Source organism: Trachemys scripta, chromosome 1, assembly GCF_013100865.1.
Source record: "Trachemys scripta elegans isolate TJP31775 chromosome 1, CAS_Tse_1.0, whole genome shotgun sequence".
Taxonomy (NCBI): Eukaryota; Metazoa; Chordata; order Testudines; family Emydidae; genus Trachemys; species Trachemys scripta.
Genome location: NC_048298.1, coordinates 169,135,374 through 169,156,689, shown reverse-complemented (window position 1 = coordinate 169,156,689; position 21,316 = coordinate 169,135,374). Strand labels below are relative to the sequence as shown.

Genomic DNA, 21,316 nt, shown 5'->3' with positions numbered 1-21,316 from the left:
AAATCATACTAGTACTCCAAAGTAGAGGGGAGGAGGGTGAGGAGTGGAGCAGTACCCATTATGGTTGATGGGACTTTGGAGATGTGGCAGTGAGTACTGTAGAGAGTACTGCATGACTACTATGGTGTCTGCCATGGTATCCTGCGTGATGGCACAGTGTTTTGCAAACGTGTGTTCAGATGACCATGTAACCGCTTTACAGATGTCAGGAATGGGTACGTTATGTAAGAAGGCAATGGATGTCGACATGGCTCAAGTGGCATGAGTTCTAATGCCTTCGGGTGGTTGAATAATTTGGATGCAGTAACAGGATCTGATGCAGTCAGAGATCCACTTGGATAGGCGATGCCTAGAAATAGCCGTACCTTTCGATCTTTCGGTAATGGAGACAAAAAGAGTCACGGGGACTTACAAAATGGTTTAGCCTTGTCTAAATAACAGGTGATTGCTCGCCTGACGTCAAGAGTATGCAGAATTGCCTCGTGGAGAGTCTTGTGAGGTTTGGGATAGAAAGTAGGTAAGTATATCGGTTGGTTAAGGTGGAAGGCAGACACCACCTTAGGGAGAAACTTAGGATGTGGTCTCAGGGTGACTTTGTCTTTGGAGAAGATTGGGTAGGGAGGATAGGCCATCAGGGCGCTTATTTCTCCTACTCTCCTTGCTGACGTTATTGCAACTAAGAAAGCTACCTTCGTGGACATATGAAGAAGAGAGGAGGTAGCCAAGGGCTCGAATGGAGGTTTCATGAGACCACGGAGAATGAGGTTAAGATTCCTTGTAGCTGCCGTTGGATAAATTTCCAGGTAGAGATTTTGTAGGCCCGTGAGAAATCGTTTTATGTTGGGGTGGGTAAAGAGTGAGTAGCCTTCTAACAAGTCATGGAAGGTGGTAAGTGCTGCCAGGTGTACTTTGATGGAGCGGAGTGAGAGTCCATCCTGTTTCAATTTTAGAAGGTAGTCTAGGATGTTAGGGAGGGTTACTGTATGGGGTGTTAAGTGATTATGTGAGCACCACTGGGAGAAACGTTTCCACTTCTGCAGGTAAGTTTTAGGAGGGGAGTCTTTTCTACTGTGCAAGCGGACGTATCAAACTTGCTCAGAACAAGCTAGTTCGTGGGTTTGGAGCCATGAAGAAAACATGCTGTCAGGTGGAGCTTCTGGAGCTGAGGTGAAGAACCCATCCGTTGTCCTGGGAATGCAGATATGATCTGCTGGGGACAGTCCATGGATGACGGGAGGACATGTGGAGCAGGTATGGATACCACATCTGTCTCGGCCAAGCCAGGGCAATAAGTATAACCTGGGCCTTGTCGTCTCTGATTTTGCGAAGAACCCTGTGCAGCAGAGGGATTGCTGTGAAGGCATTCAGGAGAGAGATGTTCCACGGGATGAGGAATGCATCCCCTAGGGATGCAGTCCCGAGTCCTGTTCTGGCACAAAATAGACAACATTTGCGATTCTGGGTTGTGGCAAAGAAGTCTATTAACGGGGTGCCCCAGAGGGAGAAGAGCTGTTGAAGTATTGTGGGGTGCAGTTCCCATTTGTGTTCTGTCGAGAAGTGCCTGCTGAGTGCGTCGGCAGTAGTGTTGTGGCAGCCAGGTAGGTAAGAAGCAATGATTTGTATGTGATGTTGTATGCACCAATTCCATAGCCGGATGGCTTCCATGCATAGGGAATGTGATCAGGCTCCCCCCGTCTGTTGATGTAGAACGTACATGCTATATTGGCTGTTAGGACCCGAATATATTTGTTCTTTATGAGGGAAAGAAAGTGAAGGCAAGCTCGTCTCACTGCTCTAAGCTTTAAGAAATTGATGTGTAGGCGCGTCTCTGATGTGGACCAGTGGCCTTGTGTCCTTCTAGATGTGCTCCCCAACTGATTAGGGAAGCGTCCGTGGTGAGTACGAGCGTTGGGGAGCAGCGTTGCTGGAAGGTTATGCCCGTGCAGAGGTTTTCTGGTCTTGTCCACCATTGTAGGGAAGCTACAACATTGACTGGAGGAGTTAGCAGCATACCTAAGGTGTGTCTGTTGGGTTTGAAGTTGAAGTTGAAGCCAGCCCTGAAGACATCTCGTGTGTAGCCTGGTGTACTTGACCACGAAGGTGGTGGCTGCCATGTGACCAAGGAGCTATAGGCAAATTCTTGCCTGTATCCTGGGACGAACAGAGAGTGTGCGTATGAGCTGTATGATAGCTAGGAATGTGATGTGGGAGTGAGAATCTGGTTCGGATTGAGTCCAGATGAGCTCCAATGAACTCTATCTGCTGTGTAGGTGTCAGGGTGGATTTTTGGACATTTATTTGGAGGCCTAGGCTGGGGAAGAGGGAGATGGTGAAATGGGTAGCTTGTAGTGTCTCACCATAGGAGTTGCTCTTGATGAGGCAATCGTCCAGGTAGGAGAACAGTGTGATCCCATGTTTGTGGAGGTGAGCCATAACTACAGCTAGAGTCTTGGAAAATACTCTCAGCACTGTGGAGAGGCTGAAAGGAAGAACTCTGTATTGAAAATGGTCGTGTCTGATTGTGAATCAGAGGAAGCGTCTGTGGGATGGATGAATTGATATATGAAAATAAGCATCCTGTAGGTTGAGGGCTGTGGACCAGTCCCCTTGATCCAGTGCAGGTATTATTGTGCCCACTGTGACCATCTTGACTCTTTGTATCCTCACAAATTTGTTCAGTTGACGTAGGTCTAGTATAGGCCTCCATCCCCCGGTCTTTTTCTGGGTCAGAAAGTAATGGAGTAGAACCCTTTCCCTGAAGGTTGTGTCAGCACAGGTTCCACTGTGCCTACTTATGGAAGGCAAGCCACTTCTGCGCGAAGTAAGCGCTCATGAGAAGGGTCCCTGAAGAGGGACAGAGAAGGGGGAAGAGTAGGAGGGTAGGATATAAAAGGTATGGGGTAACCGGACTGAACTATTTCAAGGACCCAACGGTCCTGCATAATCTGCTGCCAGGCATGTTGGAAACCCTGGAGGTGTTCAATGGGCAAGTAGGTGGTGGAATCAAGGGATGGTCGTGCAGACCCTCGACCAATGCTTCAAAACTGTTATTTCCCAATGGGTGGGAGGTAGTTGCTTGTGCTTCATTTTGTCTGTGCTTAGGAGGTCTAGCGCGATTCCTGGTTATATTGTATGGTCTGGGTTGAGGCCGGTAATACTGTTGTTTGCACAGTCTTTGATAAGGTTGTCTCCTGGGAAGGGATGGGTGAATGCCTAGGGTGCGCAATGTCACTCTAGAATCTTTCATGGTGTGAAGGACTTCATCCATTTTTGTGGAAAAAAGAGCTTATCTTTAGCCAAGGGGAGGTCCTCCACTTTGGTCTGCAGGTATTTAGGGATGCCAGATACAGAGAGCCATACAGATCTGCGCATAACCACAGCAGATGCAATAGTGCGGGCTGCTGTGTCCGCTGTGTCTAGAGATGTTTGTAAGACCATTCTTGAAATCAATTGGCCCTCAAGAAGGATTGATTTGAAATCTGCTCTCCTATCCTCTGGAATATAGGAGGCAAATTCCAAAAGTTTATTGTAATTATCGAAGTCGCAGCTTGCAAGGAGGGCAGAATAGTTCGCAATTCTTTTTTGTAAAGTGGAGGACATATAAACCTTGCGAACCAAGACGTCAAGGCATTTAAGGTCGTTGTCTTGTGGGGTGGGTCGATAGTGTGGCTGTTTCATCCTTTGTGCAACTGCATCTATAACAAGAGAGTTCGGTTGTGGATGAGAAAATAAAAAGTCAGCATCCTTAGCGGGAACATAGTATTTACGTTCAGCCTTTTTGGAAGTTGATAAGAAAGAGGCTGGAGTCTGCCAGAGAGTGTCAACTGGTTTCAGGAGTGCATCATTTATGGGGAGTGTGATCTTTGAGGGCGCAGAGGGTTGGAGGATTTTGAGGTGTCTCCTGAACCTCTTCTAAGGGGATGTCTTGGTTGAGGGCCACCCTCTTGAAAAGTTCTTGAAATTTTTTACAGTCGTCCACATTCTGTGGAAGCAGAGGGAAGAGGGTTCCGTCTGGAGCTGATAGAGAGTTAGGGGACGATGAGTAAGGATATGGTCCATAGCTCACGTTCTTGTGGAGGGGGGTTCAGGCACTCTAGAAGTAGACGGAACCGGAGATCGAGGCGCAGAAGGAGGTAGAGGTTTGGTGGAAGGGGCTTGAGGGTGAGTGGCAGTAGGAGATGGCCACGGGCACCACTGAGGCCAAGGCATAGGGTAGGAGAACCCAGGTGCCTCCCATGGGGGGGGCGAAGTAGGGAAACTGAGGCTGGTAGTTGTGAGCCATGACCTGAGGTGGAAAAGGTTCTGGTGGAGGAGGAGAAGCAGGTGGGGAGAACTCTACCTGCTGCTGCATAATAGGTTCGCTGTTAGTAAAGGTAGCCAGGTCAGGTGGAGAGAGTGGCTGTTCAAAAAGTGAGCCCTGTGTATCCAGGAGTGGGGAATTAGGCTCAGGTGTCACTGAGAGGTCACATTGACTGAGAAACTGTTGCTCCTGCTCCCTGGGCTGCGCTGAGCATGAACTGCGCTCAGGCACATTACTGAGTCTGAGTTTTTCCAGTGCCATGCGTCGCTTGGAGGTGCCCTGCAGTGGGTCCACTGCCGGTACCGGAGCCGCAGGCAGGCTTGGTGCTGACGTTCTTTTTGGCACTGGGACAGAGCGCGCTGTCGGCACCGCATCTGTCGGCACCTCATCTCCTCGGCGAAGTGCCAAGCAGAACGGTGCCGAGGAGACTTCCCGTTATGGGAGATCGGGTCCCTGCCTCTGTGCTCCGCGGGATTGTGACAGCCTGAGGCGCCTGCCTTCTGCACTGTCAATACAGAGGGTAAGGATCTCACGGGAGACCCTTTACCCTTGTTAAAGTCTCTCCTCAGAGACTGTTGCGCTTCCTGCCTCTGCTCCTGAGAGGGTGAAGCCATGCTCCCAATTGGTTCAGATCTGGCCGGGGAGTGTGAGGGAGAGGGTTTCACTTTCCCCGTCTCCAAAGGCGGCTGTAGAGATTTTCTCATTAATAGCATTTTAACCCACAGTCCCTGTCACAACAAACCCTGGTCTTGAGGCTCGTACGGTGGAGGCACTTTGTGGGGGCATGTGTTTCGCCAAGGCACTTCACACAGCGTGAGTGCCCATTAGACCTTGGCATGGAGTCCTGACAGGAAACACTTCTTAAATCCTGAAGCCCCTGGCGGTATGAATTAGAAATGGCAGGGGAGAGTGTCTCAGCGGGAGACAAGCCTGAAGTGTAAAAGTTTTGTTATTGTTGTTTTGTTTTAAACTAAGTAACTAAACAATGTAACTATTCTAAAGGAAGGGAAACAACTGGGATGTTACTAACAACTGCTCATATGTTCTTCGCAACTGTTTCCTAGAGAGACCGGGGAAGAGAATCAGCACTGCCCCGAGTCCTGTCTTTAGCCGAGGATGGTTGAGAAGGAACTGAGGGGGGCACGGGACTCGAGGGCTCAGGCAGATTTTAACAAGACCGCGAGACACCAGCGGAGCGCATGCGTCCTGACCAGGCACTGCTACCGAAGATCTCAGATCAACGGCGAATCGTCACCTAGAGTGGAGCACTCGAAGAAGAACATTGATATTATCACTTTAAAATTGTCACACGTCACATAGTAAACTTAAAACTAGATACAGTATTTTTTCTATATACATATATAGAAAAATAAAATGTAGCTAGTACATTACAAATAACTGAAAACAGGATTATTTAAGCTTCACACACAACCAAACCCCTCCCACAGACACTCAATTATCTTTTCCAATAAGAGCAGAGACTTATTACAAATTTCTCTCGACACACATTGCACCAAGAAGCATGTTACTTACCAAGATCCTTTATTTTAGGTAGAATGTTATATGTAAAGTTTTTATAAGAAGCAACTTTCCCTTCTGGGGAAGCAATTCCCACGTGGGATTCATAAATTCTTAAGCTTTTTGGTTTCTTTGGTTGAGGATGTTTACGCTATTGAATAGAAAATGGTTGTCATTAAAGCATAGCATCTGAGAAGGTCAATCTTGTTATATAAACACACTGTTTACACAAGTAAGAGAAAAAAGAACCAGTATATTAATTTTAAAATCTGGTAAGCGAATTGTTATGCAACATATTCCCGCTAGATTAACGCAATTAAAATTGTAAATACAAAAAAAAAAAAACCTACTCCAATATTAAGATTGAAAAAAAAAAAATCAGAGAACTTGATCACTCTTTACTTGACATCCTCACAATCAGTACTTCAATGACTCCATTGCGCAAATGTCTTGAAGTGCTGATTTTGTGTGAAAGTGACTTTAAAACGGCACAAAGAAAACAGATCTGCTGATTGTATTCTTAGTCAGATCTGCTCAATTTAATGACAAAAGGATTTTATTTTATTTTATTAGTAAAGCACATTCTTCTGGTTAGTACAGGACATAAAAATTCCTTTGCCAATGTCAGGTAGAAAATTCCACTCAGCTGGGGAACCTAAGTTTTACAGAATATAAGCATTCATTAAGTTCAGTTCTAAAGACCACCTTTCAAATGTGACAACTAGAGCTGGTCAAAAAGCCTTTGGAAAAAAATCAAGTAAGGAGTTTGTATTCCAAGTTGATTTTTTCCCCAGGAAATTTATTGGATTAAATTCCAAACTTGGGGGGGGGAAAAATCACTCTCTCCCCTGCAATGCCTTCCTTTCATTCTATTGCATTCAGTGTCAAAAAGGACTCTTGTCCAAGGGTTTTCACTACCACCAGCGCCCACAAAAATACACATTTTCCCCCATACTATCTTTTCAAAATTTCTCCAAATTTGGAAAAGGTTACAGGGTGGCAAAGTCACTGCATTTCATTTTCCTTTTGCCAGCTGAACTTTTCCAACTTGGAAAAGTTTTGAAATAATGTGGAGGAAGAGGGATGAAAAAAGCCCAACAAATATTTTCCTGCACTCAGTGGCCAAAAAAAGTAAAAGGGGAGGGGGGGATGAGAGGGAAGGAAGGGGGGAAAGAATAGTTATTTACTCTGGCTCTTTGAGATGAGTTTTCCACATACATCCCACTTCTTGTCCACATATGCCCCACAGGAGGAAGATTGGAGTTTTGACTATCAGTATCCTTTGGGCCACGACTGCACTCTAAATGTTCCCCTGGCCTCCTCACACACCTGAGGACATGAATGGTGGAGTAGGCCCAACAGTTCCTTCATCAATAAAGAATCCAGGTAGCATAGGACTTTGTAGTAGAAGGAAAGGATGGCAGGTTGTGGAACGCATCCTTCCACCAACCTAGTAGCAAGAAGACTTCTTGCAGGACTTCCACAATTATATTCATATGATGCTTTATGGATAGATACATGGATTTCAACTTCTCTGTATACAGCATAGGTAAAGTCTGGCATATTGTGAGACATGGGTGCAGAAGGCCATGTGACCAAAGAAGGATGCATCTGCAGGGTGAGCCTCCAGATGATTGATGAGTCCTACTATTGCCTGGAACCTCTCCTGTGGTAGTTAAGCTCTTGCTGACCTCAGATCTAATATTGCTCCTATATATTCTGTAGTCTGGGTTAGCAAAATGAGGATTTTCCCCTGTTCATTTGGATGCCCTATATGGTAAAGAGCCGTAAGACATTGTAAATCGAGTTGGTCATTGATCACCTGCTGGGAAAATTTTACTGAGATCAGCCAGTTGTCCAGGTCTGAATATACCAGACTGTAATGTGTTCTTAAGTGGGCTGTGCCTGCTACACTCTTGCTGAATACATGTTGGTGCCATGCAAAGACTAAAGGGTAGGACCATGTATTGGTAGTAAGTCCCTCACTATGAAACTGAAGTATTCTCTCTGTTATGGGTATATGGACAGATGGAAAGAAGCATCCCAAAGCTGAAAACTACAAATCCATCTTATTTAATGAGGGGATAATTGATTCGTTGGGAATAAAAAGTAATGGGAATCGCAAGTTGCAAAAGGGTATCTAATTATTGATTTAACAGTATCTTGTAAGAGGGGTCTCTGGAAGGGAAAAGGGAAGAAAGGTGGGGCTCGTAAGGGCCTGGAATTGGATAAAATACCCCTTTTTTAAATAGTTTCCAGGACTCGGTGGTCTGAGGTGATCTGGTTCCAGGATTCCCCAACAATTTTTTTTAAAAAGTGGTCACTAAGTGTGTGTGCATGCGTAGGGGACGGAGAGGGGTATAACTCCTGAAATGGTTCTGATTAGCTCTTGATGATTGAATCAAACTTGTTGCTGTGAAGTAGCATGCACCAAGGATGCAGTGCGAGAGGGCTTCCTGCAGGGGAGCCTTTGGCTCCTTCCATTGTGGCCCAAACATTATCTGTGGGTGACAGTACTAAGGTGTAGATAACCTCAGTCTGATGATGCTTTGGGATGTGGTCTGCTTCCTCCTTGGTGCTGGCAAGTATATGCTCAATGAGCAGAGAGTGGCTCTCAAATCCTTTAATGATTAAAGGCCTTCAACTGTTTGCACACTGATAGATCATAAACTTCATAAGAATATATAAGAACATAAGAATGGCCATACTAGGTCAGACCAAAGGTCCATCTAGCCCTGTATCCTGACTACCGACAGTAGCCAATGCCAGGTGCCCCAGAGGAAGTGAACCTAACAGGTAATGATCAAGTGATCTCTCTCCTGCCATCCATCTCCACCCTCTGACAAACAGAGTCTAGGGACACCATCCCTTACCGATCCTGGCTAATAGCCATTAATGGACTTAACCTCCATGAATGTATCCAGTCCTCTTTTAAACGCTGTTATAGTCCTAGCCTTTACAACCTCCTCAGGTAAGGAGTTCCACAAGTTGACTGTGTGCTATGTGAAGAAGAACTTCCTTTTATTTATTTTAAACCTGCTGCCTATTAATTTCATTTGGTGATCCCTAGTTCTTGCATTATGGGAATAAGTAAATAACTTTTCCTTATCCACTTTCTCCACATCACTCATATACCTCTATCATATCCCCCCGGAGTCTCCTCTTTTCCAAGCTAAAAAGTCCTAGCCTCTTTAATCTCCTCATATGGGACTCATTCCAAACCCCTAATAATTTTAGTTGTCCTTCTCTGAACCTTTTCTATTGCCAGGATATCTTTTTTGAGATGAGGAGACCACATCTGTATGCAGTATTCAAGATGTGGGCATACCATCCATTTATATAAGGGCAATAATATATTCTACTTCTTATTCTCTATCCCCTTTTTAATGATTCCTAACATCCTGTTTGCTTTTTTGATCGCCTCTGCACACTGCGTGGACGTCTTCAGAGAACTATCCACGATGACTCCAAGATCTTTTTCCTGATTGTAGCTAAATTAGCCCTCGTCATATTGTATGTATAGTTGGGGCTATTTTTTCCAACGTGCATTACTGTACATTTATCCACATTACATTTCATTTGCCATTTTATTGCCCAATCACTTAGTTTTGTGAGATTTTTTTTGAAGTTCTTCACAGTCTGCTTTGGTCTTAACTATTTTGAGCAGTTTAGTATCATCTGCAAACTTTGCCACCTCACTTTTTACCCCTTTCTCCAGATCATTTATGAATAAATTGAATAGTTTTTATTCCTGTAGCACCTATGGGAGGTCCTCTGTTGATTTTGGACTCCTGGGGTATTCCACAAGAGTGGAGCCCTGAAGCCCTGCAATGAAGCAGCCCATTGTTATGTTTGGGCTATTATATGGAGATATACCTATCTCATAGAACTGGAAGGGACCTTGAAAGGTCATTGAGTTCAGTCCGCTGCCTTCACAGCAGGACCAAGTACTGTCAGGTTTTTGCCCCAGATCCCTAAATGGCCCCCTCAAGGATTGAACTCACAACCCTGAGTTTAGCAGGCCAAACCACTGAGCTATCCCTCCCCCTTATTAAAGGTTATTAACTGTCCTTTGAGCACTACAGATTTTAGCTCCTCTCTGTATTCCTACGGGAACTTTTACAAGATTTGTGACACCCTTTTCTCAGGTGAGATAGTTGCATTTTAACAGAAGAGCTTGATAATTTGAAATGCACATCTGGAGACTCTCTGGGGAATGGATTTTTCTGCCAAAAAAGTCAAGTTTGTAGGGTCCTTCTCCATGTGTGTCATATTTGGAGACCATCGCTGTTTGGATATTTCATTCACCGCTGTCACCACCAGCCTTTTCAGACTCAGTAGATGCAGAAACTTTAAAAATTTCTTTGTGGGAACTTTATAACATGTATCAGCTTACTTAGAAGTGGATGTACAGATGCTGGGATCTGCCACAATTTTTTAATTGGTTCCAATAACTCCTCATTGACAGACGTGGCAAGCCTACCATGCATGGAGGAGGGCAGACGATCTAGTCATTTGTGGGATTTTTTCTTGCACTATCTCCACACAAATTTCCAAGGTGTCTGCCATGCAGCATAAGAAGTCTCAGAAGCTCCTAAAATCATCCAGCTGAGTAGGAACAGAAGGGATGATTGCCTCATTGATTGAAAACAAAGATATTGCTGCCGGAAATAATTGATACTCCCTTTCCTACATTTGTTCTTCTTACTAAGTTCACACTTTACCATAGCAAAGTGAAAACTGACCAGTCATTTTAGTTTTCACTACAGCTATTCAGAACCCTGCAGACAGCAGAGATACTGAAAAGAATGAGATTCATTTAATTCTGCTGCTGAAGAGAGGCTAAGAAGAGAGGCTAGGGGAGAAATATAATATCCAACACTCTTCAGCCTTAAGGGGCTCAGGGAAGAGAAACTGAAGACAACACTGGAAAAAAAGACACTGATAAATTATGAGAATAACTGAGTGAAATCAAGATAGCAAAAAACGAAAGCAAAAAGACAAACATAGTACATTACACTTAAAAAAAATACTAAAGAGCAAGTTGATCAGCCAAACAGTATTCAATGAGCAGTACACTCCCACATATTCCTTTGAACTGGGAGGGAAGGTCCATGCGGGCATGGCAGCACATTTTTCTTACTATGGCTTTAGGGCTTAGTCTGTGCAGACCAGTAGATTTCAAGTTTTTTTTTTTTTTTTTTTCAGAAAACGATAAGTGCATTAAAATAGGCACTTATAACGGAACTGTCTTCAGACTTTACTATAATATTGATACATCATATGCAAAGTAACTCATGTTATAATTAGAATGCACCCTCCCCCCCCCAAAAAAAGAACTGTGACATGACAGAAATCACATCATAAAACATGCTTTGCACGCACTTTTAAAAGCTTTTGAAATATAAAGTAAACCTTACTAGATATGGCAGTGGTGGTTCCCAGTGTATCCAATCGTAATTCACATTGGTACCTACGCGTGCTACATATTTTGCCCAAGGTGAAATACGGTAGAGAATCTCTCCATTTTTACTACGGATCACCACCTAGAAAATAAAATGAAGACACAAGAGATCACTATAATTTCATAAGTACACAAGCACCCGTACAGAAACCGAAGTCTGTTCTCAATGACAGGAGCTTCAGAGGAGAAAAGATTCTCATGTTAACTCCTACAGCATAACAGTGTTAACAAAAAATAGCCAGACTTTCCTATAAACTAGAAGCCAACTGTGGCAATCTATAGTACTGGTTTCTTTTAACATAATATAAAAATGCAGCTTTTTACTAAGACAGAGGTTCCCAATCATCACTTGCAAAGATGGGTTAAGCACAGCAGATGGAACAGAAAAAGGATCTAGTGGGAAACCCTGTATTAGAAGATTAACAATACAAAAAAATGAAACTAGGGTGTTGCACAGTTTGAGCTTTTGTAGGCAGAGCACACTGCACACATCAAGGGTTCCTTGCATTCCTCCATTCCCCCCCACCAGCTCTCTCTGTGCCACCTCTCAATTCCCTCTATTTCTGGGGCTCCTTGTAGCCCTCTTCTTTCCCATCTTTCATGCCAGGAGCTATGTACCCTCCACACTCTACTCCACACCCACCCACCCCAGGAAGGGGCTACATGTGGGCCCCCATTCCTCCATTTGTAGACAAACAGAAAAACAGAAATACCAACAACATTAAAAATGCTGATGAGCAATAAAAATCCATCAGCTATTTTTTTGGATATTACAATCATCAATTCCTTTTTAATAATGATTCCTAGCTCTTATATAGCTCTTCTATAATTTAGAAGAAAGTTGGAGTGATATTATATAGATCAGAGTTGCTTATGAACAGCACAAGCCCATGCGAATGTTCCTACCACAGACAGGGTAAAAGGAAAAGAAAATCTGCTATTTGGGGACCAAATCTGTCACAGGAAGAGGGCAGAAGAACACTGTTGCCCTTCACTCCACATCTTTCACAAACAGTGGGGACTCCCTAGCCATCCCATACATTTGGGGATAAGGAGAGGTGGAGGGGATGCAAAGACAGTGCCCATCCTACAGCATCATCCTTATGAAAACACACAAGTTAAGGTTGTCAAGAGTAATTTGTGTGAACTACTTTACATTCTGGACCTTTAAAACCTTCCCTAAAGAGAGACAGATGTAGGATTTAAGCAAGGCATTAGCAGGAAAGTAATAGGAGCTCCTGAAAGAGTAATGCTGCAATGGGGTGGCTATGGAAACAATATTGTAGAGGTTCTAGGCCTCTGAGGATGTCTTGGAACATGTGATTTTTCCAACCAAGAGGTCGACATCTATGAAGTGGGAAAAACCACACCCTTTCCTCTACCACTTGAAATTGCAGGAGCTCGGTGGCCTGAAGGTCAACATTTTTCACCTGCTTTTGTATCTTACACACGCATTTATTTACTTACATGTGCATTTTGCTTGCAATTAAGTAATTTGCTCCTACATCTTTCTAGAAGGATTCTGGCTGGTACCCATCTTGACAATGGTTGTGGGAGGGTGGTTAAGACCTTTCAATGGAGTAAAAGAGTGATAACTCATATGTTGAACTATTTCAAGGCTGACCAGGTTGGCATCCAGTCCAAGACTATACTGTGGTTATGTCCTGATCTATGGTGGTGTCCTTAGGGCCTCAGGAGCGATCTGCCTAGCAACCATAGCCCTATTCCTGCACAGAGATACAGGTTGTTAAGCAGGTTCCATTTCATCACCATATTAAAAAGCAGGGCATGGTGGTGTTGGCGGGTAATAGAAACACTGACTGGGCTCTCAGTCAGTCACCAGGGATTAGGTTGAGCTTTTAAGATTAAATGGGATTGCAGCTCCCAGATTCTTGCCACCTGTCTGTGTTACTCCTGCTGCTGCTGCGGATGTGCCATAGTGCTTCAAGACCATTAGGGCTTGAAAGAGTAGCAAAGTGAGTAAATGGAAATGGTTTAATATTAGTTGATCAGGTATGAGAGGATCATTTTAAGGGTGTCCCCATTTGTTCAGAGGCATGGCGCAATTCTGTGAAACAGGCCAGATAATTTGAAAACAGACATTTAGCTGAGGATGGGACAGACTATGGTGACACAGGAATTTCCAGACTGGATTAGTGGTCCAACAGCAGAGCCACTACCAGATGCTTCAGAGAAAGGAGCAAAAAGTTCTATAGCACACAGTGATGGAGTAGCCTGGCCAAAAGAAAATTTCCTCACCACACCTGCAGTTGTTGGGTGGCTTGCATACCCTGAAGCAGGCCTATGAAAAAATAGATATTTAATCCTAATCAATGTAATTCTGGATGTTCTCATTATCCATATAAATCTCCTCTTTTTAATCCTAATACATTTGTCTTGTGACAATACATGTTGTTCACATTAGCTAAGCTCAGTGTGTGTGTGGGAAAGTATTCTAGTTTCAAATGTGTTGCCTTCCTGTTTCACTGAGTGTCTTCGCTGGTTGTTTTTGTATTATAAGAAAAGGCAAATGAAGCACCTCACTTACTTTTCCCATACCATTCATTGTTTGTCTAGTTTTTTTTGTTTGTTTGTTTTTGTTTTTTTTAAATAGCCCCTTTAGTTACAGAGGAGATGAAAGATGGCCAATTTTTTTTTTTAAGTCTCTTCACACAAAAGTCTTTGTATGCATCTAATAATTTTGGCCAGTAAATACCTTATATTTCTGTCTTTTTTTAAACATGAGTTGACCAAAAATGAATATGATATGTCCTCCACCTGGAATACTATTGTTTTATAATCGTATGCAATATACTGTATGTAATATACTATGTTGTATGAGAAAAACTGGAATGGAAAATAATCATAAAAAAATAATCAGACTAATCTAGTTGGCTTTTTTTTTTGGCCACCATTGTACATTGAACAGAGGTTTCAATGAGCTGTCCACAATAATGTCCAGTCTGAGTGATTACAGAACCCAACAACATACGAGTAATTCAAATTATCCCTTACATAGTTCTTTACTTTGAGTTGGCAATAATGAGTTTCTTCTCCAAAATAATGTACTGGGGCTTTCAAAAGACATCCAGTGGCATAATTTTCCTTTACCACAGCCAGACAGGTTTGTTCTTAACCCCTCACATTACATATCCAGTACAAATGTCTGAAGGAAAAGGCAACAGTCAACTAACTGCTAGATCATAGAATCATAGAATCATAGAATATCAGAGTTGGAAGGGACCTCAAGAGGTCATCTAGTCCAACCCCCTGCTCAAAGCAGGACCAATTCCCAGCTAAATCATCCCAGCCAAGGCTTTGTCAAGCCGGGCCTTAAAAACCTCCAAGGAAGGAGACTCCACCACCTCCTTAGGTAACGCATTCCAGTGTTTCACCACCCTCCTAGTGAAATAGTTTTTCCTGATATCCAACCTGGACCTCCCCCACTGCAACTTGAGACCATTGCTCCTTGTTCTGTCATCTGCCACCACTGAGAACAGCCGAGCTCCATCCTCTTTGGAACCCCCCTTCAGGTAGTTGAAGGCTGCTATCAAATCCCCCCTCATTCTTCTCTTCTGGAGACTAAACAATCCCAGTTCTCTCAGCCTCTCCTCATAAGTCATGTGCTCCAGACCCCTAATCATTTTTGTTGCCCTCCGCTGGACTCTTTCCAATTTTTCCACATCCTTCTTGTAGTGTGGGGCCCAAAACTGGACACAGTATTCCAGATGAGGCCTCACCAATGTCGAATAAAGGGGAACGATCACGTTCCTCGATCTGCTGGCAATGCCCCTACTTATACAGCCCAAAATGCCGTTAGCCTTCTTGGCAACAAGAGCACACTGTTGACTCATATCCAGCTTCTCGTCCACTGTGACCCCTAGGTCCTTTTCAGCAGAACTGCTACCTAGCCATTCGGTCCCTAGTCTGTAGCAGTGCATGGGATTCTTCCGTCCTAAGTGCAGGACTCTGCACTTGTCCTTGTTGAACCTCATCAGGTTTTTTTCTGCCCAATCCTCTAATTTGTCTAGGTCCCTCTGTATCCGATCCCTACCCTCTAGTGTATCTACCACGCCTCCTAGTTTAGTGTCATCTGCAAACTTGCTGAGAGTGCAGTCCACACCATCCTCCAGATCATTAATAAAGATATTAAACAAAACCGGCCCCAGGACCGACCCTTGGGGCACTCCACTTGAAACCGGCTGCCAACTAGACATGGAGCCATTGATCACTACCCGTTGAGCCCGACGATCTAGCCAGCTTTCTATCCACCTTACAGTCCATTCATCCAGCCCATACTTCTTTAACTTGGTGGCAAGAATACTGTGGGAGACCGTATCAAAAGCTTTGCTAAAGTCAAGAAATAACACATCCACTGCTTTCCCCTCATCCACAGAGCCAGTTATCTCATCATAGAAGGCAATTAGGTTAGTCAGGCACGACTTCCCCTTCATGAATCCATGCTGACTGTTCCTGATCACTTTCCTCTCCTCTAAATGTTTCATAATAGATTCCTTGAGGACCTGCTCCATGATTTTTCCAGGGACTGAGGTGAGGCTGACTGGCCTGTAGTTCCCCGGATCCTCCTTCTTCCCTTTTTTAAAGATGGGCACTACATTAGCCTTTTTCCAGTCATCTGGGACCTCCCCCGATCGCCATGAGTTTTCAAAAATAATGGCTAATGGCTCTGCAATCTCACCTGCCAACTCTTTTAGCACCCTCGGATGTAGCGCATCCGGCCCCATGGACTTGTGCATGTCCAGTTTTTCTAAATAGTCCTGAACCACTTCTTTCTCCACAGAGGGTTGGTCACCTTCTCCCCATGCTGTACTGCCTAGTGCAGCAATCTGGGAGCTGACCTTGTGCGTGAAGACAGAGGCAAAAAAATCATTGAGTACATTAGCTTTTTCCACATCCTCTGTCACTAGGTTGCCTCCCTCATTCAGTAAGGGGCCCACACTTTCCTTGATTTTTTTCTTGTTGCTAACATACCTGAAGAAACCCTTCTTGTTACTCTTAACATCTCTTGCTAACTGCAACTCCAAGTGTGATTTGGCCTTCCTGATTTCACTCCTGCACGCCTGAGCAATATTTTTATACTCCTCCCTGGTCATTTGTCCAATCTTCCACTTCTTATAAGCCTCTTTTTTGCATAGATATCCCATGTATTTTGAGAATCCAACTTATTTTCAAACAAATAGTTATTTGAACTGCACAGATTTTTGGTTTCCAAAAAACCAGTTGAGAATGCAAAAGTATTACAAAAATCAACTTTGAAGTGATAAAATGGGCTTGGTAATCATAATATTCAAACTAATTTTAAATCTAGTAAAATGGCTTATTTAAATCAAATGATGTAATGAAAAATGCTCAAAGAAACAAACTAGTCTCATACTTAAAATCCACATTATCCCAGATTCTTTGGTACTTAGCTAGTTCTACTGTATGACACATTTAGATAAATAACAGTTAACCATCAAACCATATTCCATGCATTTGGAATCATTACAGCTTTTTGTATTTCAATACCATTGAGATTCCAAAAGTCATTGCACTTTGGCCAAATTTCATATATATAAAAAATAGACTAATTGAATGCACTTGGTTAATATGATTGTAGACATTCCTTCTGAAGAGCTCATCTCATTTCAGTCCCCAACTCTGCTGCTTTCATCTGAAATAGCTATTGGAATAATATTTATTTAAGGGAATGGATAGGCTCCTTAGTTAATAATTATATACCTTTACATCTAGAATCCTCGACAGGTAAATTCATTGCTCTTCAAAATATTTTATATGTAGAATGAATTTGTTTCTCACATACTACTCTCTTAACATGCAGTTGTACATAGGCAGTGCTAATGCACAACAACTTAAGTTTCTGATCTTTACACAGCCTTATAAAACTTGAAATGAATGATTTTTATATTTGAAGGAGTAAGAGAGCAGACTATTAATCTAATTCATTTTTGGTCTAAGCTTTTATTCTAGGACAATTTAACTTTTAACATTATTATGCGAAGATATAAAAGACCTCTTAGCTCTAGCAAAAAGGGCACATTTATTGAAGAAGAGAAGACACCTAATTTAGTTAACTTTGCAGATGCCAGAAGAGTCTCCTAAAAAGGGCAATTATCTTAACAAGTAATCAGAAAGTGTAAGTCTGGCCTCTCGCACAAAATGATTTTCCTCAGTAGGGCTCCTTCTCAACGCGGGGCATTTTCTAAAATTTTCCTAACACTGTTATATCTAATTTAGCCACACCATTGTTAACAGCACTATAAGCCCTACGGTTGCCTGACCCAGCTGCTGCTGTCATTTTAAACAACATGATGGAACTGTGCACTGAGCTGGAGCTTAATACCATGTTGATTGGACAAGCAATACACCTAGCAGCATTAAAAATAACAAGCATCCAAAGCCCAGTTTACACAACAACTCATGATGCTCCTAATGTGGGTTATAAAGACCCACATGTCCTAATCTTAGGGAAAAAAATCTAAAGTGCAGTGACACAAATATCCCAGTACCTATGAAATGCAGAGAGCTGTCAGGATTGAGCATCAACCAGACAAGACCATAGTACTATTTGTCTGTTGGAGGAAGCAACTAGAATAAATTGATAAGGACTATTTTAGCACCCCAAATGAGGAAGCATTTCTGTTATTTGCCACACAGTCGAACAGTTGAGTGGTTTTATTAAACCAAGGGTAATTGAGGATAAAGGTAGTCACAGTCATTTTCCATGTGCCCTGAGCAAAAAGAGTGTGACTGTTTCCTCAGGGGGAAAAAAATGATTACAGAGAATCACAACTATCACTTAGAGACTTGATTACTTCCATATAAAGTGCATTACAGTAAACTTTGGACCCCTTCTGAAGCTGGAGTAGAAGACAGTCGCCCCCTTTATTAAGCAGCATTTCACAGAGAGGATGCTCCATATTTTTCTCTGGGCACCAGAGGACTTAAGTATTTGGAACAAGATCAAGGAGCTGGATGTTATACTAGATAAACAGATATAGAGTCAGCACAGCAGTCCTCACCCATTTATCAGCAAGTGAAATATTGCACAAAGAAAGTGTTTCCTAGGGAAGGCATTTTTTTCATCTTTTCTGCTAAAGTTTCTGCTTAACAAGTCCATTAGGGATTTCCCTTGTCTGGGATGTGGAAGACTTGGACACAGACTCTTCACTATTCGGAGAAATAGTAGGCTATATTCAGGAGCATCTTCCGGTTTATAAAAGTTACAAGTAAGTGCTGACTAGAACCTGGTGTACTTGATAGGACCACCTAACAAACAAGACAAGACCCTTTTACATTTGGATGGGTTTTTAGCTTATAGTGACATCATTCCCTGGGCCTCACTCTCTCACTCATGCCCATCATTAATATGGCCCATTGGGGCATTTTGATGCTAGATTGCTCTTTTAAAACATATCACCTTGTAGTTGTTTTTAAAAGAAAGTAACCACATACACACAAAAATATGTTTTTCTAATATGAGATTTTAAAAAGCAACAATGTAAACACCTAATTAAACAGAGAACATATTCTTTTCTATGTACACAATGATCAGATCTAGAATTACTGTTCTATATTTAGGTTAGAACAAGTTTATAACTGCACAGCTTCAAGTATTGAATTGCATATTGAAATAAATGGTGGAAGCATAGGCATTTGTCTGTTTACATACACACTGTGAAGGACCATGCACTTTTAAAAATTATTATTTATGTAGACTTGTTCACTCTAGAAACATATTACACATGCACAATTTCTCATTCCTCCCCTCCCCCCCGCCAATAACTGAAGTAAACAAACTTTCATCATTTATTTCCACAACAGAATTTCCTCCCCTTTTCACCAAACAACACATTCCTCACTGAGGAAAGCATACCTACCACGTTTTAAAATGAAAATATGAGTACATGTGGCTGGCTAATTTTGAGCATGAGAGGTATTTTGCCTAAGGTAAACATTCCTAGAAAATAAAGGCCAAACAAATATGCCTAATGCATAACCAGAGTATTCATTGTCAAATAGAATATTGTAGCTGTTCCATTAGGCTTTCAGTTAATGTTACAAGTGACATCATTAACATTCTTTGTATGGCATTTCTACTGCAACCACAGCAGTTTGATCTGGGATGAAAATTGTTGTGTTAAAGTGCACTACTATGCAGAATGAGACTGTATATTACAAAATAATTAAAGCAACTGCCTCTTCCCAGAGTGGGGAAAAAAACTTTACAAACAAACAGAGGAAGACAATCTCTATCCCAAAGAATGCAAAGTGAAGTGGCTAGCACATATATTACAGCAACAGAGAAATACATTTTTTTAAAAGGCAATTTAGTGTGAAATTATTTACAAATGAACTAAGTTTGTCCCATCCACAACACACACATCAGGCATACTTTACTGTAAAAGATGTAAAATGTTAACTAATAGTAATTTTAATGTAATTAAAAAACATGTGCTTGAGTAGTTCCAAAGGAATTAATATATGTAATACTCTCAGCATTCCTCTACCCTAGCCTTTTTTTTAGTTTGATCACGAACTACATACGAGTTATCACTCCATTTAAAGTGCCAGCCATTCAAACAAACACACAGTTACCAAACATCACAAAAACAATAAGGCTTATGTACTAACCACAGCAGAAAGAAAAGAGGGGAGCAGCAGTATTAGATGAATGCCTATTTAAATAATATTGAACCGATCACCAACAAAGTCTAAAAGCTAAGTGCATGGATTCTTTACCAGTAAAGGAAGCATTTACAAAATACTTTGTATTACCAGATCCTCAATGTCACAGAATATACATTCAATTTGTACCTTTGGATAAAGTGATAGAATTGATCAAAGGAACTGCTAAAAAGCTGCTGCTAGTATACTACACAGAAAATCCCTAGTGAATCAGTTTAAAATCTCTAGTGATACGCTGATGATAAAAATAGTTTCAAAGAGGTTTACTGTATAAAAGCTGGAGGCTCTGGAAGACCCAAAAGGTAATTTCTATTCTCAGGAGTAAATTAAAGATTGGTTCTTAACCCTACAGATCTTCTCAAAAGTACCTTTCAAGGGACTGACAAGGTTGAAATGGCAAAAATGCAATTCTTCTTCCCTCATCAAATAACAATGAAAAACACCACTGTATGTTAAATTGGAACTAATAGTATTTACCCTCTAAGAATCTGTGCTGTAAAAGAACCCAAAGTAAATGTGGACAATCCACCAACCCAGCATTTTCTTCCGTTCTTATTAGCACTCAAATACTTGCCATTCTGCTTCATCTTTGGGAGCGGAACTAAATGCATGGATGCTATTTCTGTTCAAATGCCTTGAAATTATACAATATCTAGGTTTCAATAATTAGGTTAACTTTTTAAATATGTTAAACTATTTTTTACCCTAAAAATTAGTAATCAGAAATACACAATAAAATATTGTACTATTTCCAAGACTATAAGAGTTCTAAGTCATAGTTCACTACAAGTCAAGCTTTCTAACCTTTTGACACTGTACTATTTATGTGAATTAATAGAGGAAACAGATCTTTACTCACTAACAATATGGAGGAGCTTTCAGGGCTTGGATAGCTACTAAGACTGCGACCTTTTCTGAAAGCTCTCACAAGCTAGCTGAAACACTTTTAGATAAAATGCAAGAGTTTAACTGGATAGAAGAATGTCAAGAGTATATGAAGGGGTGAGAAATTAAGAGCCAGACTTTCAAAGTGCACTCACTACACCATGGCAGATAAAAAATTAAATTAAACACTAGATAAAAATCAATCAAGTCACAGACTCCAAAACAAGAGGCCCAGATTTTAAGATGCACCACTGAGGAAGCATAGTTCAATAAATGCAGACCAAGGCATGAGGCAAAGGCATTGTGCTTCCTGTTAGTCCAAGTTCCAGTTTCCAAGTAACAAACTCACTACTATGTTTGCACTAGATTATAAATTTTTAGAACAGGATCCATCTCCTCCAACATATTTGTACAATGGGACCCCAATCTCAGTTGCCTCC

General features: G+C 42.0%; 1 protein-coding gene across 1 annotated transcript in view; it reads right to left on the bottom strand.

Moving 5' to 3' along the window:
- The window catches only part of GBE1 (1,4-alpha-glucan branching enzyme 1), a 300,188-nt gene that overhangs the window by 149,679 nt on the left and 129,193 nt on the right, over nt 1–21,316 (bottom strand). Inside the window, exons 4-5 of the mRNA XM_034792303.1 lie at nt 11,239–11,364; nt 5,834–5,969 (exon numbers count right to left, since the gene is read on the bottom strand). Of these exons, the coding sequence (XP_034648194.1) occupies nt 5,834–5,969; nt 11,239–11,364 (262 nt within the window). The remainder of the gene's footprint in view (nt 1–5,833; nt 5,970–11,238; nt 11,365–21,316) is intronic.